Here is a 27,965-nt window from a genome sequence, read left to right as displayed (position 1 = left end):
ATATTTGTCTTTTACATAACTTTTCCCCATATATTTGTAACTAAATAGCATGCGTATCATTCATACAAAATAAAATAAATTAATATTTAGCTTTTTTGATGCTACTTTTGTAATGTTTCACAAAACTAAACAACACCCAATTGATCATACAGTGTCTTGCCATAAAACATATTGTCTACTAAGCACATCTATATTTTAAAGCATCAAACACAGGTTACTACATGTATCATCTGGGCCTGTACTCCTCAGGAACCCCAGACATGTTCCTTTTCTTCAGCGCTGCATCCACAGTTCGTATGAGTTCATCGATGTGTGCTCTCATCTCCGTTGTGTATGGGTCGTATTCCAGTTTGCGAAGTCCCGAGCGCTTGAAGTTTCCGTCCTTCTGTCCCTCCACACAGAGCAGTCGCTCCTCTGACACCTTCAGGCCCAAAAACTGCACCATGCCTTTGAGCTGAGCAAAAAGGTCCCTCTTCAGCTGCTCAAAGTGAACCACATGTACGCGTCGCCCAAACTGCAGCCAGTCCAAGGTATGCGATGCCCACCAGGGCGCGTAGTTTTTTACAAACTCAGGCCACTCTGGAGGAAAAAAACAACAGGTACACAATTATCATACAATCAACAAGAGTTCTAAAACAGAATCCCTCTGTGATGTCATCAAAAGGTGACAACACACAGACAATTTACACTGAAACACTTTTCTGACAGTTTAAATGATCATTCACCAAAATAAAGGTGATATAAATTATTATTGTTTGTCAAATAATATGTACATACAAATATATATTGGTTAGCAAATAGGACATAGATAGGGGTAATTCCACCGCTGTCACTTTGCAACCAGATTGTCAAACAACAAAAGCCAAAATCCATTTAATTCATGCAATAGTTATAATATGACAAAAATTATACCTGACAACACATTTAGTTGTTAAATAATTGTTTAAACTGTCAAAAAAGGTGCAAGGTGCATGTATTATTTCTCTGTGAAAACAAAATCTTTGTACAAAAAATCTTCGTTTAGAGGTTTGAAGGGAAGCTAATTATACATGTCCTGAGGAAGACTGATGGCCACTACCCCTGAACAACAAGCGACCAAGCCCAAGAGAAGGAACCCCAAACCCACAAAAATAAGTGAATAAAATAAAGCAATCAGGTAAAGATTGGGTGAACGCTGACGGAGCGCTAATGAGATGCACATAGTTTGAATAGTGTATTTAATATTAATAAAGTCTTTAAAACACTAATAATCAGTTTAAAGACTGTATTTCAGTCATTTTTTTGTCTATTATTGTGAAAAAGACCTGAAGAAAAGTGCATCCTGCGGCTCTCAAAATTTGCAAGCGACTTTCCATAAAGAAGCCCAAAATTGCTCTACAGAAGCACACTTGGCCACTCTACTCCAAATACCACAGTCACACAATCACATTAACACATTCCTACATGAGAAGTGTCCTGGGACACGAGAACAGCATGTGAATGGACAAAGTTGGAACTGGCGACCTTCTGGTAGATGGGCGAACACTTGCCCATGTCTCCATTGCCCCAAAATGAAGCTTTCTGAACTTTGTGCCTATACTTCATAAATAGTTTTTCAGTTCTTGTGATCAAAGGTGCATATAAATGTCCCGGTAAAACTGTTATTACTGTTATTTCTGCCTTTTGTATGCGCCACTGATTGAGTCAGAGAAACCAGCCACTTCCTTAACACACAAGCACTTTTCACAGAGAGGCTCTTTAAAGGTTAAAGAAAGATTCTAAGTTTGCACAATTGTGGTATTGTATGACAAGAAGCAAACACAAGAGAAAAACTGAAATTAACAGATCAAACCAAGACTGACAACGTGAAAATTAAAATTACAGCGTGTCAACAGTTTAATAAATTCAAACATACACTGCACAGAATGTTTTCAATATTTAAATTTGTTATATTAATAATATGTATTTGCTTTAAACCAAGACAAAAGATCATGAGTTTTGCTTCCTGTTAGTTACGTGGTGCCAATTTGAGGACAGTTCAAAAACTTAATTGCTTTGTTCGGTCCTTTTCTTGTGTGGCCGTTCATCAGTGGAATATGTTGCCAACAGAACTGATCGTGAGTACAAACTACAGCACATCCAAGAGGGGGATCAGGAGAACGACTGGATGTGAATACAGCACTTTTATGACAGACAGGTCATTGTAGGGCAATTTCCCTGGAATGTTTTTTATGAACTTTAACATCACTAGATGACTAGACTTAACCTTTCATCATTCTGAAATCCATGAATACTTTGGGTTCATGTACATGAACATTACATGTTCAAATTACAACACTGAGGAATCCTACAGTTTGAACTGAGCTGGAGACAGGTCACAAATATGGTATAATCTGATGTTTAACTTTCTCTATATGAAATAAAAACTGACTGCTTATGAGAATGTTTGTTAGCATAAATAAACAAAACAGATTTTTTGTTATGCCGATATTCAACAGAAAAATAAATTATTGTTGTAAATTGAAAGGATTTTAAACCATGTCAAACAAATAATTATATTCAACAGTTGTTGATCATAAATCTCCTGTAGCTGTAGATTTTTTATCATAATAATAATAATTTTATGAATTTTCTGATTCTTATTTCTTAAACTGTGTGCTTAATATCAGTGCTTGGTAAGAATACATTTGCTAATTCAGTGCAATTAACAACAACTTGACAGGGTTTAATTTTTTTTAAGCTTTTGAGTTTAAATCTATTCTTAAAATAGTAGGCCTACTTAAATTCAAATAATGAGTTAGAAAATGCCATATGACTCACTATCCCCAATTCATAACTGTGTTGCTCACAGAAACCATAAAGTCCAAATAACAAACTCCATCTCTGTGATGCAACATGACTCACATGATCACATGATCAGAACAACCATTATGATGCAGTGTGCGGTCAGGTCTTTTGTTTCATTTCTCATAAATTTTGATTTGAGCCACAACAACAGAAGTGTTTAGCCACAAAACAACCACATCACTTCTGCTGACCATTCATTGGTTTGGGAAATGTTTCGAAATCGTAAGAATTGTTCACAATTTAAATGATCAATAAATACAGTCTTTGGTCTTGCTTTTAGACTACACTATTGTATTACAGTTTCTATGTGGCATTGAATGACGCCGCTACAAGGTCCTCTTACCTTTCCCTTTCCAGTGAGCCTGAGAGGCAAACCCAATATGGCCTCCGTACTTGCGGTTGAACTCGGCCATGAGTGCCTTGTAAGGGCTGCGTATCATGAGGATGCCGGCGTCAAAGGCTTCGATCTCCTTCTTGCCGCTCTCATGAGTCTTGATACAGATTGTCCGTCCACTTCTCCAATGGTCGCGCTCACCTTTGAACCCTACAAAGAGCCTGCAGTTAGCGGCACTCGCTGGATGTCGTTTAATTTAAGTTAATATTCACCATTTGTCCCTGAATGAATATTAATCAAACAGTGACAACTATCTTATTATTGCATCGATGTTCATTTTGTCTTCTTAAGATATAGCCACAGACTAAGGTTAATTTTTTAAGACAATCAATTCAGAAGATGTTATTACATTGTTGAAGCAGCCGAAACATGTTGAATTGATAAAATAACCTGCTTGACCTTAAAATACGATTGGACTAATTACTTGTAGTCCAAAATGTTGTCTTTCTAATCAAGTTAAATACACTACATGTCTTCAAATGTATACAACCTGCCAGTATTGTGCTACACCAGCAAGCAACAGCTAATGGTTAGGAAAAAGACAGACATTTGCATATATTGTTCAGTTATAATGGTTAAATTCATGTTTAATTGTGACATATCAATATTTTCAAGTGCTGGCTGGGGAAATTGACGATGCCCCTTGAATGCAGCGTTACCTTTGTTATAGAGGGATCCGTCAAAGTAGTAGCTGCCGGTGTAGAAGCCGGTAGCGAGCTCGATCAGGTGACGTGCCCAAGTGTTGCCTGCTCCAGGGAAACTGCTCAACGCAAACAGCAGCTTGGAGCGAGTGGGCAGAAAGTGACGGTCCATGCAGCGGTTGTCTGAAAACACATCATTTTACGTTATTAATAGTCGAGCTATTTTCTATCTCTATCTGCAGTCGCAAAGTTCATGCATTTTATCTACACAGGGTTAATGCGGCCGTTTTACTTTTATATCAGAAAATATTTTGTTCATACAGAAAGATGTGTTATGGTGACTGAACAGATGTGAGGTTTGTACAGAAAAAACAAGACAAAAAACAATAGATGCACAACTTTAAACGCATTCTGTATTAGATTTGCTACTTTTTGTCTATTTGTGAAAGTTTAATTCTTAAAAAAACGTTAAAAAAAATTCTGTATATTTGCTGCTTGCAGTCACGCTCTAAACTTTGGGAAAAGGAAGTTGTGTTGTTTGTTTGCACTAATTTCACAGCTCAGCACTTCTTTGTTCACACCCCAAAGGACTCTAAGTGCGTCATGTCTGTGTGGTTACAGGAAGTCCAATCAATTATTCAAAATTAAGTAAGGCTGCACAATAACATAATTGTGGAAAATATAGCAAAATGCCATTTGTCTACTAATTACTGCAATATCAATATCATTACAACATCTTAATACAAAACAAAAGTTATATTGAAACTAACTAACTAATTGTAAACCCAGATTTAATAAATTAAATGTTTCTGAAAATAAATAAAATCTGCCTTTTGTGCTTTAATAACACATTTTCATTAAAAACAGTAGATTATGTCAGATGAAGAACCATGGTGTTGTTTAAATATATTTAGTTTGTTGGAATATACATTTTTGCGCCACCTAGAATTGCAATATCAATATTTTTGAGGTGTATTGTGCAGCCCTAAAAACAACAACACAAAATATGTAATTCAAGGTACTATCATTCTGTGGGAGGGTCCGCCACCTGCTTGTCTTAGTATTATTTTGCCTAGAATGTTACACAGCATGGCATTAAACCTGTGTTGTTGTTGTTGTTGTTGTTGTTGTTATGGCGGTTGGCATCCGAGTGTTGCATTACCGCCAGACTTTATTCCTCAGACTGTTGTTGTTGTTGTTGTTGTTTTATGGCGGTTGGCATCCAAGTGTTGCATTACCGCCAGACTTTATTCTTTAGACTTTGTGTAAGCAAGCAAGTTTAATGCCATACTGTGGAACATAACTGTCAAAGCAAAAGACCCTTAAAAAGATTGTCAACAAAAACATTCTAAATTCTGGAACGGGCAAAAGTGACGTGGAACAAAATGTGATTTAGATGGAGAAACTGGAATTAACCACAGAATATAACAAAATATGAATATGTGGTTTTGTCAAATGAAAACCATTCAGACACATTTACTATTGGATTTTACACAACTGGTTTATTTAAAGGTTCACTTCCACTCTGGGGTCGTTTTACTTTACCTTGCACCTGTGTCTGATACACCATGAAGTAGTCGTCGTTCCCGCAGCTCTCGAACTCCTCGCCTTGGCAGCGATGGAGGCACATGTCCTCCTCCTCGATGTCATGAAGAGGGAAGAGAGGAGTGGGGAAGCCGCAGTGACAGGAAGCTCCAGCCAGCACGGCCAGGGTCTTCTCCTATGAAAAATACATCATTAACATTGCGATAATAATCAAAAAGAGTACCATTTTGATATCGGAATGATAAAAGCAGAAATTCCATTATATTAACAGTGGCTGGGCTGACAAAACAATTGATCATTGATTATTTTCTCTCGAATAGATTTATGAATTATGATTTCTGATTTTATTTTATTGTCTAATTACCGTATTTTCCGGACTATAAGTCGCACCAAAGTATAAGTCGCCAGAAAATGCATAATAGAGAAAATGGAGTATGAAATGCGATTGCAAGTGTGAAAATGACAAATAATATCACATATAAGTTGCTCCGGAGTATAAGTATATAAGTATAAGTCGCACCCTGGCCAAAACTATGACTTATAGTCCGGAAAATATGCTAAAACAAATAAAAACATCTTTCAATATTAATATCCTGAATATACTAAACTTGAAATCATTATCCTTTAACACAAAACATTGTCATATTGAGAATAAACCTCTTGAAGTTTATACATAAATAAATAAATCTTGATTTAGTTTAAAATGTTATTAACTGCACAGTCCTAATACTGTATTTACCAATGCAAAATAATAAAATTATATAAACTCAGGAAATCAGCACGTTTGTGGATTTAAAAAATAATAATTCTTGCTGTTGAAGTAAAATCAACTTGAATGAGCTTTTAACCACGTCATAACTCAGATCGTTTGAGTAATCCTGTTTTATTTGAGGCTTGAGTGCTCAGAAAATGTAAAAACCCTATTCTTGCCCACTGTTCCCCTTTTCTTCTGTACTTAGTCAGAATCAGAATCAGAAAGGGTTTATTGCCATTGTCAATGAACAGAATTAACAAACATAGGAACTTGTTAAAAATGTCACATTGCCATTTCTTTAACAATAAAACCACAACAACTCAGCTGCTTTGTCTGTGAAATGCCTCTTCAAAGAGCTGGGCCTCATCTCAGCAGATTTGAACAGGAAGTCATTGGACCCATTTTTATCTCTAAGCCGTTTTAGATAAATATTACTGTTTATAATGGACAAAATGTCAGTCCAAAACAAATACTTTAGACTTTAAAATGATCAATTAAAAATAAATATATACAGACATTATTTACATAGGAAAAAATAACATAATATGTTTATATAGGGTCAACATTAAACTGAGTGTTGATATGAGTAGTATATGAGTATTTACCCTCTCTGTGCACATGTCCACACACTTGTCCACGGAGATGTTTTGAATGACAGCACTGAACGGAAGGGCCAAAGTGACATTGTCTGGCCTGTGAAAACAGCCCTTTAAAATGGCGCTACCGTCTGAAAAAAACACACACAGGACACAGGGGTTACTCAGAAAAGAAAGCATCACACTCTGTTTATGTGGTTACTAAGCTCTGCGGCTTTGGCCTGTTTCCATTGACCCTGGGTAAAGTGGGACGATGCTATAGTCTTGACCCGCTGGACCCGGCCTATAGCATCGCGCTGTTATGATGACCTCTGACCCTTCGCTCTTCCTTCCTCTCAGATGAAAAGAGCATAAACCCAAACAGTGGAAGAGACTCAGCAGTGGACGAGAGGCTAGAGCTGCATGATCAAACATGTTAAACAAAAGATGCTTTCTCCAATGTCAAGGTCAATGTGTTTTTAAATAGGCTCTATAAATAAAGTTGAGCGATGAAACAGTAGATTGAGCCTATACTTTTTAATATTGAAACAAAAAACACTTAATGCATTTGATGGTGTCAGCTTTACCTAAATAATACATGCAAACGGTCTATATGTGGCTCATTTTTTCAGCCATCCTTGAATGCCCGACAGAAAAGTGTGTGCTTTTTAGCTAGGCCATGTTTAATTTATATCATTTATGACCTTATGCTTGGATTGAACTCACTTCTTCGATACTTTCCTGCCCTCAGAGGATCCTTTGTGCTAACAGATGAAGGAAGATTACTGACAGGGGAAATCGCTGAACTCAACAGTAAACAGCAGAACCACAAGTGCCTTCTCGACACAAATATTCGGTTTCCTCTTTAGTCATTCTAGAATTCACGTGTTAAAACGTGTCAGAGGTTATGTCAGCTGTTGATTGAAAAAAATAGGAGGTTTCGGTGCAGAGAATAAAGCAATAACATTTGGTTATTTCCATCTAAAGCAGTTAACAAAAACTACTTTCACTGTGACATTGCGGGGATATGTAGGAAGCACTCAGTTACAATTGCTCAGTTACTTTTACTTGAGTGACTTTTTCAAGAAAATGCACTTCTTGGGGTAAATATCTGCCACTATACTTTTTATAGCTACTTGAGTGACATTCAGTTTCACTTGAGTTGAAAAGTTGAGTTGAAAAGTTTTGTTTCCTCTTTCCACCGTGAGTGAGTCTTTGTGACAAAAGATGTTGATAATGATTGGAACTTTTCTGTTTCTTGCACCAAGAATACATCAAATGTGATTTAGCTTTGAAAATACCAGATTTTGTGCATTATTTAATATTTTGTCCTTCATATTACAAAAACTCACAACTACAGTACTACTCTACTCTCCACTGCTTGTTTATGGGGACAAAAGGCTGGTCACAATACAGTAAACCCTACAATCTAAACAACATGCTTAAAGTTCGAATGTGGGTTCATTTAGGTTAGGGTTTAGGTTAAGGCTAATCATGTAATTATGGTAAATGTTATGATCAGACTCCCGGAAATTATGATTTTATGTCAATGCATGGAACCCCAACATATACTGTATGTGTCTACACCGCTCAGTCGTTTCAATGACTAATGTCTGTAATGACTGTAATTTGTTCCAAAGTTCACCCGTAAGTACGTATTTTGTGGAATTCAGTCATGAAGAACAGGACATTTAAGACTAATGTTAATGTATTGAGTGTTTAAATGTAATATGTGATGTGTTTCTAAGCGATGACAGGATTTAGTGCAGTTCTGTGCTTAGCCTGCTGTGTGTCTGAGCCCATGGGGGAGTGTTGGACTCACAGCGCCGCGCAGACTCCTGGTTCAGTTCCAGGCGGTAGATGGACAGGCGGTTGGCCCCTCCGCAGAGGTTGCTCTTCTCGCCCTTACACTGCATGTTGCATTCAGACTCTGAGGAATTGACTGCTTGTATCTTGTGACCACAATAACACTCTGCACCAAACTCTAAGCCTGCAAACATGTAACCTCTGCAAAAAAAAAAAGAAGCAAAACACATTTTAGTTCAAAAGGATCTCAATACAAAACATGAGATAATGATAATTACGTGAATAATGCATTGCAATAGTTTTATCTTGCAAACCTAATTGGACATTACAAGACAGATTTAAGAGATGTAAAAAGGGAAAACTGTATTGCTTGATTGTCAAACAATTATGGTAGTTTTTTCCCCCCGCACAGAGATTCAGAATCTCTTTTGCAAGTACAGTACAATCAACACAGTACAGACGGAATATTACATTATAAAAACAACTCTCTCAAGAATACAGACAGTTCTTAATCACCACACTATTTACAATTCTCTTGAAATCATCGAGTGATAGTATAGCTTCCAATTTAATTTTTTGTGTGAGTTATTCCAAGACCAAGGTGCATAGTAGGTAAAGGCTGATTGTAGGTAAAGGCTGATTTTCCCAGCTCTGTGAGGCATCGAGGCACGATGAAAGTTTGAATCCAGCTCTCAACAATTACAGCATGTCCTTCCCTGGTCTTATACACAGTTCATGTTGCACTGTCCAGTCAAATAAAGCCTAATGGCCAAAAACCTTGAAAAAAAAAGAAGGAAAGTAGTTGGGATGAGGAGCAAAGCCAGTAACTATTTATTTATTTAGGTTTATTTGAAAGGGGCAAGTATGTCACACACTGCAACATTTTAGCCGGGGCTGACTCTCAATGTGATGTCCAACCAACTGAATCATAACAAATGCACTTCTTTGAGACACTCTTCAAACAGTAATGCGAATCAATTTTAAATTATTTTTTTGTTATGTATGTTTTAAGTGTATATGTGAATTATACAAGAAACTTACATCACAATTTTGCACCGATTCAAAATACACCTGTCATATTGATTGACCAATGACCTGCTCCGGTGGAGGTTTTCTTACAAAGCCAAACGTACTCTTACACAGAGCAAATCCCTTGGGCTGTCAATCAGACGCAACGCTCTATTTTCTGCAAAGTATCAGTGCTTCCTGTTTGCTTGTCAGCTTTTATTAACCTGCCAGTGGCGGTGTGGTGTAGGTGACAGGCGAGAGGAAACAGGGGAGGGAATGAGAAAAATGCAAGATCTCTGAGCTCCAGCACCGGCCCGGGCGAGTCACTGATGTGTGTAATTTAAAAGGGGCATACAGCGTTATATTCCACCGAGACGAGTAAAGGTGAGGAGAGTGTGGGAAGCGTGAACAAAATGACTAAAACAGGCCACAAGCTCAGGGAATGCTTAAGGATGACATTGTCCTCATTTCTACATACCAGAAGAATGAAGACATGGAGGATTTTTAATTCTTTCTTGTTCCAATAAAACAAATCCTCTCTTTGTGCACAGTCATTTTAAGAATAACACACAATGATCAATTATGTATTATTGATCATGCGATTTCTTGTGGCTCAACCATTTTTTACGAGTTGTTGCAATCGACATCGAAAGACACGTACTGGTGAATGGTCAAATAAATAAAAGGTTGACTATAAATAAATATATCATGTAGTCTTTTTCCACTTAATTATCTGATGTTTGTTAAAAATGTAATTATTTTAAGTTAATCTATTTGGATATCAAGACGGTGCTCCGCACGACAGGTTCTGTGCCAGGTGCGTAGGAGAAAGGCGTACGTGACGCTAACTGCAATAGGGAAAGGGCAAGTGACAGTGTGCGGGATTTCTTTCCCTATTAAAGTTAATTTACTTAAAATTTAAACTTTTATATTTCAGTTTATATATATTTATAGTTATAAATAGTTTATATTTCACTTTATTTACTGAAAGTTATCTTTCACTTTTTAGATGAATGAGCATGATAAGGTCAGTTACCACCATGATTTTGCTTGTGACTATTAAAGGACATGATTAAAGTAAAACTTTACAGAATACATGGTCAAATACCGTGTACCAGTAGTCTATATATTTCTAACTTCTAACTATATATATATATATATATATATATATATATATATATATATATATATATATATATATATAATGTTTCTAGACTTTTTATACTGTATCTCTAGTTTTGTTTCATATATATAAATCAAGATCACCACATTTCACTCTTCAATAGTTATCTCAAATTTGCGCAAAATACTTTTTTTCTTACTCTAAAAGTAAAAATGTTCATGTACTTCATATTTTTAGGTAAAGTACATTTTTATATGTGATACTTTACTTTTTATTTATTTGTTTTAGGATATTTCTTCTTCCACCACTGGTATGATCGAATATATACTTCAGAGAGAGTCATATTCTAATCATGTGCAGACAATAAAACATTACGATGACATTGATTTTACTGTAATTCTATATCTGCCTGAAGATCTATTCAGTTCACATGTTTTTTCTGTAATTGTCAGCACATGAAGGAGCTGTGACTTGAACTTCAAGCTTTTAGAAACTGTAGGAGGAGACAGAGGAGAGGAAAATGATCATCTCTATTTTACCTTTCTGCACAGTTGTCCTGGCAACGGAACACGGTCATTTTTTTGTAGTCGAAAAAGGAAACTCCTCGCAGCGCTCTCTTCTGTGTGTTGTCCACATAGCAGCCGATGTACTTTGCTGAAAAACAAGAAAGGTTGATATAGTATATGTCAATACTTTGTGCTGTCAAAAATAGACAACAGTGGGAAATACATTAATATTCAGTACAGAAGCTAGAGGGGGAAAGGTAGAGTCATTGATATGGTAAAAAAGACTTAGGTCCTAAAATACATACATTACAATGACAAAAGGAGATATGAAAATGCTTTAACCATTTGCAAAACATACTATTATGTTCCAAAATCTAATCAATGTTTTGTTCACAAATCCTATGAGTGAAGTCTGGATCGTTCAAGCACCAAATGCTCCAAAGATTTCTGTGTGAAAACTGAGCTCAGGATCCACATGACTATATATTTCATCTTTATCTCATTACCGTCTACTACAACATCTATACTAGGAGCCATTTCTTGTTGTATAATATCAATTGAATGTATTAGCCAAGTCCAAACTGGGGCACACTGTTCTTATTTATTTACGAGGACACACATCTCCTTCTAGTGGCGGATCTCTGCAGTGGCAGGCATTGTTCTGCATTTTTCAGTAGAGGGACGGGATATTGGAGAAGTGAATATATATATAGATATATATAAATGTGCATCTACATTATAGTTGCAGCTTCCACGCTCTCATTAAAAACACTGTCTATCTTTCAGCCTTTGCCAAACAAACCTCTGGCCATCTGCGCACAGCCATTATCCCCGGGAGTTTCCGTTAATAGCTTCATGTGCACAGCATCGAGTTCCACTGCCCTGCATCACTTTAATTGTCATTGTCTAAAGGCGGGCATTTGGAGCCGCACTAATCCTCCTAACTACTGCTGCACTGGAAAATAATCTGCTTTACGATGCAATTTTTAATATTTGAAGTGTATAAGAAGATGATGTAAGCAACACACAATGACAGAAGAGATGATATAGTGATCCAGAGTAAGTCAGTGTGAGCAGAAATGTGGCATAAACCAGGACTACAGCACAACTAATCAGAATGGGACTAGAGCTGAATAGTGTTTTGGGTTATGCTATACCTGCTTGTTTCCATGGAGATGTTACTGCTTTGCCTGGAATGTTCCACTGTATTAACTACTCCATCCGTGTGTGTGTGTGTACCTACGTGTGTGTGTGTGTGCGCGTGTGTGTGTGCCTCTGTGTGTGTGTGTGTGTGTACCTGCGTGTGTGTGTGTACCTGCGTGTGTGTGTGCCTGTGTGTGTGTGTACCTGCGTGTGTGTGTGTACCTGCGTGTGTGTGTGCCTGTGTGTGTGTGTACCTGCGTGTGTGTGCCTGTGTGTGTGTGTGTGTGTTCTTCCCACAGTTTTATCTTTTCTGGACTGTTGCCATATAACGAGATTTAAGATGTCTTATGAGAAAAATGGAACCCAACAGAGGAAAGAATCTCCTTTAGCCCAATCATAAACCGGTCTGCAGTGTACTGAGGTACTTTGAAGTTATTATTTACTCTATGACCACGTCCCACTGCAGTCCAGGAAGGTTAGAGTGTTAGCGTGAAAGAGAACGATGAGAGGAGATGTATGAGACCTTGGCTGCATCAGATAATCCTGAGCTTCAGTCTGCTGTGTATACATGACTGTCTCACTGACTGGGAACTGGGAAAATAGCCAGGGTTTGAAAACCACAGCAGGGAACCACTGTGTTTTTTAACTTGAACTGCACTTTATAAATAGGATTTAACATTTATTTTGAGCCATTAAAACATTGAGTCATAATATTAGAGAGCCAAATTTGTCCTAAGCGTTTCAAATTTGTACTCAAGTTAATATTGACTTTTGTAGATGAGATTAAAGTCAGTTTCATCAGGCAGGCAGGCAAAGAGCTTTGAGGGACAGAATCATAGCAAAATAGGGTTGGAACGACCCATAAAGAGGCTGGCAGGTAAACAAAGGCAGAGGAGTTCAGAGCAGTACTAATGTTGCTCAGAGCTGTATCAATTCTCTAGCTCCTCAGACCAGTACCTTCAGATTGCAAATTACTTCTGGGCATCAGTTGAAACGTCTCAATTTCAAAACAGTGTCTAGATGAATAGCATTGAGACCTTTTCTTGATTTTTTCCTGGATAATTTTTTTTTTAATGTCACTATTGAAGATCCTACTTTTCTTAAAAATACTATTCTTTTGTGTTCTGAATATTAAATACATGACATTAATGGGAGGTGAAAGCACTACCCACCCCCCAAAACATTTATCTTGATTTGAAGGGACTTAATGTAAAGTATTTGAAACCAATCTGACAAGTCAAGAATCTTTTTTTATCGAAGCTTGCATCAAAATGTACTCACTTTACCACAAAATACACCTCCACACAGATTTATTAAAGGTGAGCTTAACAACTGTTTCTGAGTTATTTCACTTTAAAATAACTTTAAAAATATCCATTCTTTCTGTTCAACTCTCCACACATCCACTTGTAACTGGTGGCATCTCCTGCTTGTCTCCATGGAAACAAGCAGGAGACGCTCCACCAAAAAAGTGCAGGTTTAACTTTACGTGCTACAATACATGACACTTGATGCAGAAACAGTGGCATTCAGTGATAATAGTCCAAGTTCTAAATTCTAATCTAAGTTGAAATCTCAAACTACCAAATGATATGCTTAGTTTTTCTTCCAGTTTATTCTATATAGGGCCCAATCATTTTATATATATCTAATTTATCAAATCAAGCTGGAGCACACAAAAATTATTATTGTTTGTAACTTTTCATGTGTATTTAATACACAACAGTCTAATCTAATTCACCGGAGAGTAGTCTAGAAAAGTTGCTCTTAATCTCAATTATTTATAGTTGATCAGTGTAGGCCGGGGACATGGAAGCGCTCTGGAGCCCACAGGAGTAAATGATACTTCAGCTTCACTCAGGTTTCTCATGGAGGGGCCATAAGTCAGCGCTTTTGTTTTTGTATCTAATATCCCTGTCGATGTTTTGAAAATGTTGTCACATGTCATGAGATGTTTACATGTAAACATTTGTGAAGGGATTACACCCGGCAGTGGCTTTAGTATATCTAAATCCTGTTATGGTCAAGCTGTGTTGTGGGTGAACATGTGGCACGAATTACGCGTTGTGCTGGAGAACATGAAGCAAATACAAGGACTTAATCACACTCATCAACTCATTTACACTTAAAAGATTTTAAATGTCATAAATTATGGAAGCTTATCCCACCCAGACAAAATCTAGAGCAGTTATTAATACATGTAATCAAGTGTTTGTGACTTTGGTAGCAATTAAACTAACAGCCATTATAATCTGATGAAAATAACAGTGAAAGCCTATCTATAATGATTGTGCATTTAATATTAACAAGAAATCAAGCCTCAGAAATAATCAAAACGTGGGTCATCCATTTATGAATGAATTAATGCAAAATTCAACCAATGTTTAGTGAATTATTATTTTGTACTTATATATATATATATATATTATAAGTAATATTATGTTTTACTAGGACAAACCTATTGGGACATAGTGCATACCTCACATTATATCATTTTTAACTAGATTCATACTCATTTTCCAAGTGGCGCTAATTATACATCTTTATCTTTATTTTGTATACTCATGAAATATAATACATTTTCTCATGACACTATAATAATAATAATAATAATAATAATGCAATAACCTAATGAAGCTAATGTTCTATGATATTTATTCTATCATTAGGATAATTCAGCTTCTGACCTCTTCCATCCTCCATGTCTTTGCCGTTGCGTCCTTTGAGTGCCCTGTTCCAGTTACTGGTGTAGTCCTTCCCTTCCGCCTCGACATGTCCGTTCTTCTTCCAAGGAGGACCAAACCGGCGACCCCCTGCCCTCCTGTTCTCTTTATTAAACACCCTGCTCATGAGTCCCAGCCCGCGGATGTGCAACACGGTGGTCCTGCTTGCCATCTCCGCAGCAACCACAGAGTCGCCCCGGGCTTCTCCTCTGCTGGAGCCGGGACTGTCCCACATAATGCCTGAGTGGAGGAAGACCAGGCTCCCCGCAGTCAGATACAGCAGGATGAGTGAGAAGAAGCGCACTGGTTTTCGACAAAAGTAACGGTGTATTTTGAGAAGAGGTTTGACCATTGTGGCTCCCCTGGACCACAATATCCCAATGGTGAACAGAATGAAAATCTGCAACAGGGGGAAAGCTAGGGTTATCCAAGCATGGCTCTGCCCCGTTCTCATGAGGTAGACCCATTACATGACTGGACCTCCTGCGCTCTTATCCATCTTAGATTGTGTCCCAACGTGGCTCTGAGAAGCACCTATGGGTCTGCGGCATGTAAGTGGAGCACCTTTGGGTGAAACAAGATCACTAAAGCTTTCACTTCAGTCTCCAGGACCAGCGCAGTGATACAGCAGCACTTTTACCACTCAGCCGAAAGTGAGCCTTTCTCCACACAGTCTACTCTGGCCGTTGTAACGATCCCACAGCACGGCCTGGGACAGAGAGGGGCAGGGTTCACCATCTGTGGAGAAAAGAGAAAATAGTGAGCGAGTGCACACCTGAGTAAGCTGTGGTTCAGGAGGAACAAAGGATGTCGCCAGCGGGAGGCATTGAGGGTTTGGTAAAAACAATACATTACACAACACAACTGATATAGAAAACATTATCTAGAGTTTAACACAAAACTTACAGATGTAAGCACATCAGAAGGATTATGAAGAAGGCTTCTTTAATTAGTAAAATAATGTATGTTTTCTAGCCAATTCAGATCTCTCTTTAACATTCTGCACATGTGTGAGTCAGGGCTCTACATATTCATAATAAAGCTTACATTTTTGATGAGATGTTATGGTCTTATTGATTCAGCTTCCAACATTCATATCATAGTAACTTGTGCATGATATTTTCACAGTACTGTGAAACTACAACTAGGTGCACAAATGGAGCTTTTGTTTTCAAATTCATAAACATTGATATAATTCATTCATAGATTTCCCCCAATCTTTCCCTAAGTAATTATTATGTGTGGGGACAGCTGTGAGAATTTCAGGACAGACAGAATCCCTATCTCAATGGGTGCTTTGTTCGGATGTGAGCTCCAATCCAAAGGTGTAACGCTACACTCTTGGGGGTCAGGGAAACTTCTAGGGTTTGATGGGACACTCGCTCCTGTTTGGCCTGGGACAGATCGGGAGGGCTATACGAGCGTCACCTGAGCTCACATGTCCCTCCCAGAGTCTGGGAAGAGTCCTGAACACTCCTACCACCATGTCAACACACAAAGACACTCTTCATCAGGCTTCACTTATCAAATACACCCCCTACATCCCAGTCAACCACTCCACAAGGACACTTTGACATGACTGAGGCTGGACTCAAGTACTTTAAGTTAAGTCAAAACGCAAAATATTGTGCTTTCTAGAGATGGAGGGATGTTTAAAGTATAAGCTCACTGGCAAATCAATGACCCATATCAACAAATCAAGTCCCAAATGTTAATCAGGTCGGATTGATATTATGACACACACAAATAATTTGAATTGAAAACATTTGTAAAAGTTAAGAAGATTCTGTCCCATTCTTCAATACACTGAGGCAGTGTCACACACTGAGAGCCTGGATCCTTCTGCACAGTTCTTAGCTACAGGAAACAATAGGGCTAAGCAGAGTATGCTAATAGATGACCCGTCAGGGGCATGAACGAATATACTAAATATGACTCAGGTGACAGTTCACACATTGAGTAGTTCAATAGACTTAACAGCAGATACTCCTTAAAATAAACACGTTTGTGTTAGTTTCAGTGTAGTTCCAGTGTACTTCCAGTGTAGTTCCAGTGTACTTCCAGTGTAGTTCCAGTGTACTTCCAGTGTAGTTCCAGTGTACTTCCAGTGAGCGCAAAATGTTTTCTGTCTTAAAACTTTTTTCCAGTTGATAGAATAACATTTACTTTTGCTATAGTTCTTAGCTAGAGGATTAAGCTCACTAGCTCCAGTTATGTGTTACAATATAAATATATATTACCGAACAATATAGAATATAGAATAATTTGTTGTTGACCAACAAAATGTTATGTCATATGTTTGGTTAAAACACCACAATCTTTAACCTTCTGCGTGTCTCTGCATCACATCTAATTTATGTTTAGGAATACCTAAAGAGACTTAGGCTTAGTGACGAGTAGTAAAAGTCATGACCCCATCACACTGGAGGCCACTCAAGAATCTCAAATACAATGTGCTGTGCATATGTTGTCTATTTTTATTCCCACAAACACTGGAGCCAAAGTGAGTTGTTTTTGCTTGAACAAGGGTGAGGCATTTATCAGAGCCAAACCTCAAAATCCCAGCGGCTCAAGTAAATCACTGATGCTCTCCCACAGTTTCACATGACTTTTGCTTTTCTTTTTTTGCAGCAGTTTTAGTCTGACAAAGGGACAACAAAAAAGTGTGTGGAAGAAATACAGAACATTCCGGGCTTAGAACCTAACCTTGTATAAATTACCTCTGAGCCCAATCTGTCATGCAAGTTATGAAACATTTACAGCACTGATTTATGTTTGTTTTAGTCCACTGAAGACGTAACCTGGGGCCAAATATTTCATATTGAGAAATGTTTTAGCGTCACCAATTTTAGTTTTCATCTGTTCATTTTCCCACATGTTCTAAAAACTTGAGAAGCAGGATCAATTCAAAATCGGCACCAGAAAAAACACTGTCTAAATAAATGTCGGATGTAATTTGTCATAATGCAAGCATGAGAAGTGTTTTTGTTAACTGCAGTTTGCTTGTACAAAAGAAGCAGATCGGATGCCAAACTCCTCTCACTCGACACACATGAGCAGCCACACAAGTGTGTGGTCTTTGTGGGCTGGTGAATGAGCAATAAAAACACTGTCTCGTTGTGCCAGGACAGTTTTCTTCATTCCTCTGTTAGCAACACAAACTACTGTATGTGGTGTTTTAAGTATCTATCGACGTCAGTCATGTAAATTCAAACACAGTGGGCACTCGCTGGAGTCGTGCACAAAAAACATCAGCCCTTGGACATAGCAATATCAAAAGTATTTAAAAACAAGATATCAATCGATACTATAACTTGTTATCCGAACTTGTTTATAAGACCACAGAGTTTAATAAAGAAGGTGCTATCAATTTGTGTTGAAAATATCATCTATTGTCTTAAAAAATCAAGCTCTTTAAAATTTTCACTGTGGTTTGGTACTACTGCGATGCTCCCAAGATGTTTAATAAAGGAGGAAAAATATAGTTTGATTCAAGGTTCAGAAATAATTAGTAACATTATGAAAGAATGTGTCTTTTGAGAGTGAAACACTCACTGTAACTAATAGTCCTGAACAGTCAGTGCGTTTACATGATGACACAAAGTGTTTCAATTAGGGATGATACTATATCGGGGATCGGTGTTATCAATGGGTTTACACTATAATAGCATTGGTATGTTTTAGAAAATGTAGCTGTCATTCCCAATTTGTCCTCACTCTCAGTGCACTCCTACTTCTTAAACAGACTCATGTTTAAAAATGGAAAAATCACAAAGCTGGCCACAAACAGGAGGAATTGTGATGTAAATATACAATGTGAATGAAAAAAAGGATTTCACTGTTGTTTGTATATGGTGTCAATAATCATGAATAATCATTAAATTGTGATGTTTTTTCCTCACAATAATCAACAATAAAATTTGATATCAGGACATCCCTATGGATTATAAAATCTTTTTATTGGTATCATTATTGGTCAGCAAAATATAGTTTTTCTGCCACAAGAAAACCATCCTCGGACCATCTTTCAATCAGGCCAGATGCAGTGTATTATGGGTATTTCTCTGTCTAATCTGTACTCAATTGTATTCAAGTAAGAGTACTACCCACCTCTAACCAGGCTAAGTTACAGGTCAGATCTGTGGAGTGGACACCCCCCTCAGAGTAAAAATCTAAGTATGGTTTAGCAGTAAAAACACATTCAATTGAACAAATGCAATAGCATAGATAGAATAGATATACAGTAGCAATGGCATACTCTTTAATATTCCAGGTAACATCTCCATGAAGACAAGCTGATGCACGTCATCATAAAAGTTACATTGTGTGTTGAGATCATAACCGTAAACATTGTCACCGTATTTAACAAATAAATTGCATGCAAAATAAGTGTATTGCTTCTATGATAGACTTTGATACTGTGGCATCCGTCCGTTGCACACACACACGCAGGTACACACACGCACTGTAATATCTATGAGCAGGTTGTGTTTCACTGCCACTCTAAATACACAACCCTTTTACGGAACGAGCTGACCTGAGATCAGTAAGCCCTACTTAGTGTACACAGGGTCTGTGCAGATTAATATTAAAGAGATCATGGCTAGTGTCATGAAACAATTGCTGTTCTTATGTTGTCCTGGACATTGCTCTGACTGTGGTACACCACTGCATTTGGTATGAAGCATTTCAACCAACCAATCACAGGATGATGTTAAGAGTTTAAAGTACCAAAGCTTAAAAACAGAGTCAAGGATGGAAAGGAAAAAGCCCCTTGTAATCTAGATAATACCCACCATCCCATTAAACTCAATGTTGACCTTTTATTCTGAATAGGAAGGGGTAAATTAAAAGGGACTTAAAATACTATAATCCTCTTCTTTGGCTAGGCACTAAGCTACAGTACTGTAACTGAGTGACTCATAATGAATATGTCTAGGAACAAAGTTGCTGGGAAGTAAATGGTAAGAAAGCAACCAAAGGCTGACAAGTTCTGCCAATATTTTAAAGTCGATGTGTATGGCAGATTTTTTTGGTTCACAAATATTTGCAGACTGCTCTGTGCTCTGTGTATAGAAAATATTTGTATTTTGACCATTTTGGTTTTGGGCCTAAACCCAAGCAAACAAAACTAACATGGCAACGCAGATAGATGTCAGTTTTAGCAGAAATATGAACTATTTTGCTTTTGAAAAATGTTCAGAGGGAAGCGGTTTGTGCACTTGTGGAAAAGAAAGATACTTTACTTTCCACTGGATTTAGCAAAGGTTTGGTGAAGCAGCTCATTCGACTGTTGTGACAATTCAGCAACTCGAAATTAGAACCAGAAAAAGGTTTATTGCCATTGTCAGTGAATAAAACCAAGATATACAGGCAATAAGGTAAAACATGAAACAACAAATATAATATCAAAAAATAAAATATTTTTTAAAAGCCTCACTGACACTGAGGAGATGCAGAGGAAAAAGCAAGTGCTGCTGTGCATAAGTTCAGGCAATCTTTAACAGCACTAGACACGGTCCGGATGGCTAGAGAGACATTAGCAAGACATTTGCTTTCCCATAGAAATAGATGCAAAGGCACAGTATATAATCTGAATCTGTTATTCAATATACAATGTTCACCCGCAACTTGAGTATCCTGTACATGAACTGTACATGATGATCAACAGGTATAAAGTCATTCTGAAAGAGAAACTTCAACAAAACTGTGCCTGCAGCAGAGAGAGAGCGAGAGTGAGAGAGAATGCAGAAATCTTCCAGTACACTCAGACAAACAGGATCACTTTTGATTAAATGGTAACCTTTTTCTTTATATTAAAACCATTCCCTGAGGTTTGGGGTTAAATAAAAAAAGCTGTGTTTGCAAAAGTATTAGATGTGACGTCACTGCACCACAAGCTGGACTGACTTCAGACAAAAAAGCAATGAAGTATTTAACAGCAGAGTCAAAAATGTTGTATTTATGGTCAAATAAACTGAAATAAAAGCACTTCAACCAATTCATAGTTTGTGAGAAGAAAACATCAAGGATATTCAGGAGCATTCCATAGAATATTCTCTTTCTTGGAGAAAACTAGGCAGAACCCGGCCTTCTATGTGACTACATTTTATTATGCAACCACGCTTTACTAGAGTCTGCCATCCATCCTGCTATGTCCACCTACACACCATAAAGCCAGATCTCAGCACAGCGCTCTGTCGCTCAGAACAATGACACATCCCTGTATATGAGGCCTAAACATCCACTATTAAGAGCTTTGCAGAGCAGAACTGTGCAAATATCAGTATGAGCAGGAAAAAAGCACGCAAACATGACCTGCTGGTTTAGTGAAGTGCGAGCCTTATCATGGCCACACGTAGCGGCTCTTAAAGGTCGAGAAACACCAGAAGGCTTCCTGTCAGTGGAACCATCGCATCACACTTCCTCTAGTTCATACTTTTAGAGCGCTGATATAACCTCCACTCTATTATTATATTATCTTGTGTTATGACCTGAATGTTGAACTGGTTTGATACAACTCAACCCTTCCTGTGCGTCTCCGGGCACACTAAAGTTAAATGTTTTTTTATAGGTCAATTCTTGGTCTGTTCCAGAGAGAGATTATTTAGAATACACAGAAAATGTCCAGCCTCTGAGATTAAATTCAGCTTCAAGGCACAAGGAGCTTACAGTAGTTTATTCTTTGTGTTGAATCCAAGGGCATCGAGTGTAAAACATTTGCCAAATTAAGGTGGAAATATCTGTGCAGGGAGGTATTGATGAATTGCAAGTAGCTCCAGAAGGGAAGACTCAAAATGAAAATAAGATGATGTAATATCTACATTAATAAATGTAGATACACCCCCCCGAAATACATGTCGGGGGGGTGGAACTCGAGAACTCAGGTCAAAAGCTGCAACACTTGACGTCACCTACTGTGTTGAGACAGAAGAAAATCAGCTGTTTTATTCAATTATCTTAGACAGTTGAGGTCTACGACTGAACGTTACAACTTCAGTTTACTTCAGTTCAGTTCAGTTCAAGATGGGCTGCAACGTCTGTTAATAAGTGGAATATATAGCTTTCATTTTTTCACAACAAAGTCTGGACGGTTGTATTTAACCAATGACAAGAAAAAATCTGTGATATTGTCTTTTTGTGATATCAAAATCCAGACTCTCAAATTAAAAAAGGTAACCTTGACTTTCCTTTTAAGAACAGCATAAATGATTGTGTTTTTTCATCTCTAAATCAGAATTTGTGTGTAAATACTGAAACCGTCCAATGTACATTCAGTTCCATCTGATTTGAATAGGGTTAGAATATTAAAATGCAATAATCCATAACAATCTAATATATATCGAATGCACAAGTATTACAGTCTCACGCAAACGGCAAACATAAAACTCAGAAGTCACTGGTGCAATAGCACTTCTTACAGGTTACAGACAGGACCCGTGTACAGTTAGATGTGATGTGAAGGAACAAAAACAGGGGAAGTGACAGCAGCCTTTAGGAAATGAGCAACAAAGCCACAACTTCAGCTCCAAAATGAATAAAATATGGCCTTTGCGACTGCATAGACTCCAGTGTCTTCCTCTGATGCAACACTGAGCATCTCTGGAGCAAAGAGATGGGGAAAAGCCTGGCGGTGCGAGCTTGTGTTTACCACTGTGCACATCCACGAGAGAGAGAGAGAGAGAGACAATGACAGAGGTGTCGTATCTGATCTACAAAACAACAACACTTTTATTTCCTGTGTGTTGGCAAACATGGCATTATATAATCTCATCCTACAGGTCGTCTTTATTCCCCGACTGCTCACAGACGCAGCACAAGGAGGTCACAGTGGAGGAAAAACTGAATATGTAAATAAGATGAATATGACTAAGATGCTATGAAGGAACATATATATATAGGGTACCATAACACATCAACTGAATACTGAATGAATGTTTCCATAGTGACATGAACTCTATCCTTCTACCAAGTCAATCCCCTGTGGTCTGTTCTTATTCGGATTGTTCTTATTCTCTTTAATCAAAGACATGTGTTCTGCATCCAAAATGTAATATTTTCAAATCATGACGTATGCCCTTAAAGATAAGCAATTCCTGAGAGTACCTTCTTCATTAAAAGAGGTTGACAATATATTACAGTTTAGATAATATCATGAATGTTGTTTTGAAGATATGCAAAATTTGAGTATTGAGTACCGGTATATTCTCACTGCCAATACAAGGCGGATCATGCTCTGGCTTCAGGTTGCTGCAATCTCTGTAAATGCATAGAATAAGATGTAAGGATGGTAATAATATGGCTCACTTTGAGAATATACCCATTAGTCCTGGGTAATTTAACACATCTGTCAGACGGAATCCGAGTAGATGCAATTACTGAGAAGAGCATATGTATGAGAACGAGCTACATTTAGCCTTTAATGACGAATCCCCCACAGGACATAAACAAAAGCATAGTGTTTTGTCGGGGCTGTGAGAATGGCAGTATGTTGAACACGCTTGGAAATACAATAATATACCGTGCATAATATGTTTGACAAGGGATTTTTCCAGCAACATGAAACATTTGCCAGGCATGTGTTACAGCCTAATTAAGACCAAACAGTCAGAGATGTCAAGTATGACCACAAGTTTATGACACCAATCCAGTTCCCGTTCCCAAGTTCTTACAGCTAAATATAGAATTACTATCTTTTTTGCTTTTAAATGCAATGAAACATGGGTTAACAGCAACATAAAACACTAAACCTTTTATTGTTAGTAGTTTTAGTTTTTGCAAGTTTTGGACAAAACTAATGCTAACATAAAAGACGACAACCGTCAAAACCTTGATAAATGGAGACTTTGTCAGGAAAAAGCCCAAAGACACGAAACCAAGGTCCTATCTTGATTTGATGTGTATATAAATTATATTAACCGACTTAAATCTAACAGAATTTTTCAGATTGAAGAATGCATTGTACCCCACTATTTGCAACAATATTCCTACAAATACTTGGAAATATTTGACTTGTATTCTCTTCCTGAGTCTTTAGCTGAACTGGACTTCTTTGTTGTATATTTGCTCAGTCCGTTTCAAGTTTAAGTGCACTTGATGGACTAAAATGAGTGCTTACATAGTGGTGCGGTGCCAGTCTGGGGCGGCGTGGTACAGCAGGTACAAGAAAGTTGCAGTTTAACTCGGACAAAGGGCTTTTTGTGAGACGCAGATCAGGTTGGAGACGGGACACCTGGGTTTACTGCGCAAGGTGAGTAATTACACTGAAATGGGTCTATAGGTCATCCGGGCTAATGTAGACAGACGTCCTACAACAACTAATGCACACATTCAAAAAGTTATATCTCAATCCCTTCAGCAATACTGTGCAGGTCATATAGGGTGTAGTAAAATGGTTTAAAAACACAGAAACATTGAACAGTGAATATTTCGCATCAGAGTAGGATTTTGATGTCCCTGCTTGGACAAATTTATGCTTCCGGCACAAATACACGTTTCAGTTTGAGCAGATAGACAAGTATAACAAGACATGTAACCCCACGACTGCTCAAATTAGGTGAGTGATTAATCCAATCACTCAGCGGGGAGTTTGTGTGGCTGTCTGGATCCTGGGCCAGACCACGCTTCAAAATATTCAAACACATTTTTAACACTGTTTACCATTCACGATTCACTAGACTTTGGCTAAATAAGACACAGACACAATCTTTGAATTTTAAAGTTTGTCTGGAGTAAAGTGTTGCTCCAATAACAGTGGTCTATGCCATGATTACCAAGATCTGTCTTGGTGGAAAATGTCTGGCCTTGTTAATAATCCGCACATAAGCTGCAAATCTGGAGTTCCTTCCTTGGATCTATGCAGTCGTGCCATATCATCCCACTTATCTTAAGAAAGAAAATGATGGCATCATGCAACATGCAAGGGACAAGAGAGTATTTAGCAGTATTTGATGTCAAGCTATTTTTGCATATATTTAATTAGTGCTGGTTTAACAAGAGAAGCACAAACAACATTGGTGAAGTAGTAAATTGGGGAACATTTCTTGGACAAAACACTGACTTCTCTTCACCCTTCAAAATACCAAAACAATAAGCTACAGAGTAAATAGTGCGTAGTACGAATAATATTCTTCAGAGTAATATGAAGTGAAAGTAAAACGTATATATAGAAGTACTCACACACTTTTGACCTACATCTCTGCGTATTAGGCGAAGGGTTAAAAAGGCAGGTGTCTCTTGCTTTTCAGGAGTGCCTCTGCAGTTGATCCAAGGCCAGTCTGTGAGAGATCGCCAAGAGGATGAAGAGATAAGCTCTGAAAGAATTCAAAGCCTTGAAGCTCCACGGATGACCACCCTGGCCAGCACTCACCAGCCCCTCACATCTTAGGACGTCTATTCTGGTGGTCTCAACTGTAAATGATTATAGGGGAGCTGTAGCTTTGAAATAAACTTGGATCTTTTCCATCGATTTTTATCAATATATTATAAATGGGATTTTAATAGTTGATTTAGCTGTACTTATTAACATTTCCATTAGAGCTACAGTCATTTGATCATTCAGTTTATTAATTGGTTGATGGTGGCTTAGTCTCCCACATTTTTTTTAGTTAACTCTTTATTTAGGATTATAAAAATGTGTATAGAATAATGCTGAGTTGGAGGGAGTTTGGGAGTTGACTGGGAAGTTTAAAGAAGACATAGTATGATTTTGTCTTCTAGTGGATCATTATTTTATATTTTGTATTATGTTAAATTGCAATAATGACCAAAAAACAAGTGGTCATTATATACAAGTGAACTGAATACATGAATCAGTCTAAATACAACTTTGAGTGACTAAATAAGAAGGCAAAATAGTTCAAATCTTGCATAATGTACCCTTCAATCTGCCTTTCCACGTATCAAGATGCTGTTTACTAGTACTTCTCTGTATACATAGTCGTTTGCACAAGTTCATAATAATTTTTAGAGCCCCCTTTTAGTTAATGAAGCGAGGCAAAAGTCCTAATCTCCATATATAAAAGTCAAAGAAACAAAATTATGATTATAAGCATTATTTCCCTGGCATCTGCTTCTTTGTGCCTTAGGAGGGTCTGAGTCCAGCCACATTCAAATGTGATTGTGTAGTTTCCACTTGACTAAAAGGGTGTGCTTAGATGTCTGCTCCATCAGCTTTATTGAAACATTTGATAGAAGAAATACCATTTGTAAGAACAAAACTCAACAGAAGGCCCACTGCAGATTTACAACATCAATAATCTCATTGCATGATTTCACATCACAACCATCACATCAATGTAGTTCTCTACAGCATGAACCTGTCTTCATTAGGAACTCATCATCTCAAATGTTCACAAAAACCGAGGCAACATCAATGCAGGAGTAATCAAAAAGACAAACCAAATCATGCTGAGTGTGCATTAAACCCAGGGGCTATAATGATCCTGTGCAATGAGGGAGAACAGAGGAGGAATCTGTTCAGACTCTGTGAGTTAGCAGCTCGGGTTAAAAATTAACAAGAAGGCTTTAATGAAAGTCAAACAACACACTTCAGAGGAAAGTGGCCTGTGTTTCTGCCAGAGACAGCAGGGGATTTGAATGAGGACAGACCATGTATAATTTAATAACGCAACAGCCCACGGCCACACAGACGTACTCAATAGCAGCCTATGGCTTCTTTATGACACATTATGATATATTCAGTAGGATACTGTCACAGTGTAGGCCTATTCCTCTATTCCAGCTCAGTGTATTGTGACTACAGCTGCAGTAGGCTTTGTGAACCTCAGCGCATAAATGTGATATGAACGCAGCGCGTCCTCTGAAACGCTGCGTGTAGAGGAGATGTAGTCATCTTACCTAAGTCACGATGGACGCTGCTGCCGTTCCCGGGACGCCTCTGGAGATGCTCATGTCTGAGGTTTGGAGCTGGCGTGATGTTCACGTCTGCGATCATTCACTCTCACAGAACTCTCAACATGTCGAGTATCATTTCCTCGCGTCCTCCGCAGGCTAGCGACAATCCAGTGATCTCTGTAGTGCAGTGAGGCGCGCAGAGGGCTGAGGACGGAGCGCACACTTCCTCTGGAGAAGTGAACGGTCACCGCGGCAAGATGCGGCGGAGGCTGGACTGTGTTTGCTGTGGTTTGTCCGAGTGTGAGGAGAGGCTCACACAGAGGGACAACAGCGCTGCCTGCTGTACTTGAGGAGACAAGGCACGAGCAGAGGCGCAACCGCTGCCTCTGAGGAGACACGTGACACAGAGAGCATCCTGGAGTGCTTTGACTCTCATGCAATGACAACAACAGCACTGGGCTCTCTAGAACAATAAGGCAGGATCTCTAATTACAATAAGAGGCTCATTAAGACAGAAATCCTGAAGAAGATCTGTCAGTTTTGCAGCTGCACATTTTTGTAATCCCACAGAAACTCAACACAAAGAAGTTCATTCAACGCCCTCAGTTTCATCATAAATCTGAACTTTCCCGTTAGGCCTTGAGGCAAAGCAAGGCAGATGTATTTATGACACATTTGATCTTGTCTCCTCTTGTGATACATTTCCCCTATAAATGTTCACTACAGCAAACTCAGGCCTACCTGTGTCATGAAGTTGAAATGGTTTGACTCAAACCTGATTGTTACCGCTCCTGCTCCAAAACCTACAATTTGATCAAACCAGTCTTTATTACAAGCTCAAGTTCTTATGCCTACTCTATCATCAAGTGATCATATGCTTGAACAGGGATGACGCTGCAAGAATGAGCATTATGAATTCATAAATCAGTTGATTGTCCGCACCAAAATCATTGTCACCCAAAATTGCTTCCCTCGGGTGACTCAGCAGTGCACTCCACAGACTACTGCTGTTTTCACCAGGGCCAGGAGCCAAACAAATGTCCTCACTGTTCTGGGAAAAAGACA

The 27,965-nt window shown here is 38.2% G+C and overlaps 1 protein-coding gene across 1 annotated transcript; it reads right to left on the bottom strand.

Annotated features, from left to right (window-relative positions):
* Positions 1–7: 7 nt before the first annotated feature.
* Positions 8–27,188, bottom strand: wscd2 (WSC domain containing 2). Its single transcript, XM_072432534.1, has 9 exons — positions 26,904–27,188; positions 15,009–15,782; positions 11,212–11,326; positions 8,558–8,742; positions 6,766–6,887; positions 5,407–5,581; positions 3,880–4,044; positions 3,170–3,370; positions 8–579 (listed from the first exon to the last, which is right to left on the bottom strand). Exons 2-9 carry the CDS (start codon positions 15,496–15,498, stop codon positions 227–229), a joined length of 1,806 nt encoding a protein of 601 aa, XP_072288635.1. The 5' UTR covers positions 15,499–15,782; positions 26,904–27,188; the 3' UTR covers positions 8–226.
* Positions 27,189–27,965: the final 777 nt, after the last annotated feature.

This window comes from Eucyclogobius newberryi, unplaced genomic scaffold (genome assembly GCF_026437365.1).
Source record: "Eucyclogobius newberryi isolate DKJ021-1_F unplaced genomic scaffold, fEucNew1.0.hap1 SCAF_6, whole genome shotgun sequence".
In the NCBI taxonomy this organism is placed as follows: Eukaryota; Metazoa; Chordata; class Actinopteri; order Gobiiformes; family Gobiidae; genus Eucyclogobius; species Eucyclogobius newberryi.
The sequence above is the reverse complement of the archived record's forward strand: the minus strand, read 5'-3'. Positions and strand labels throughout refer to the sequence as shown.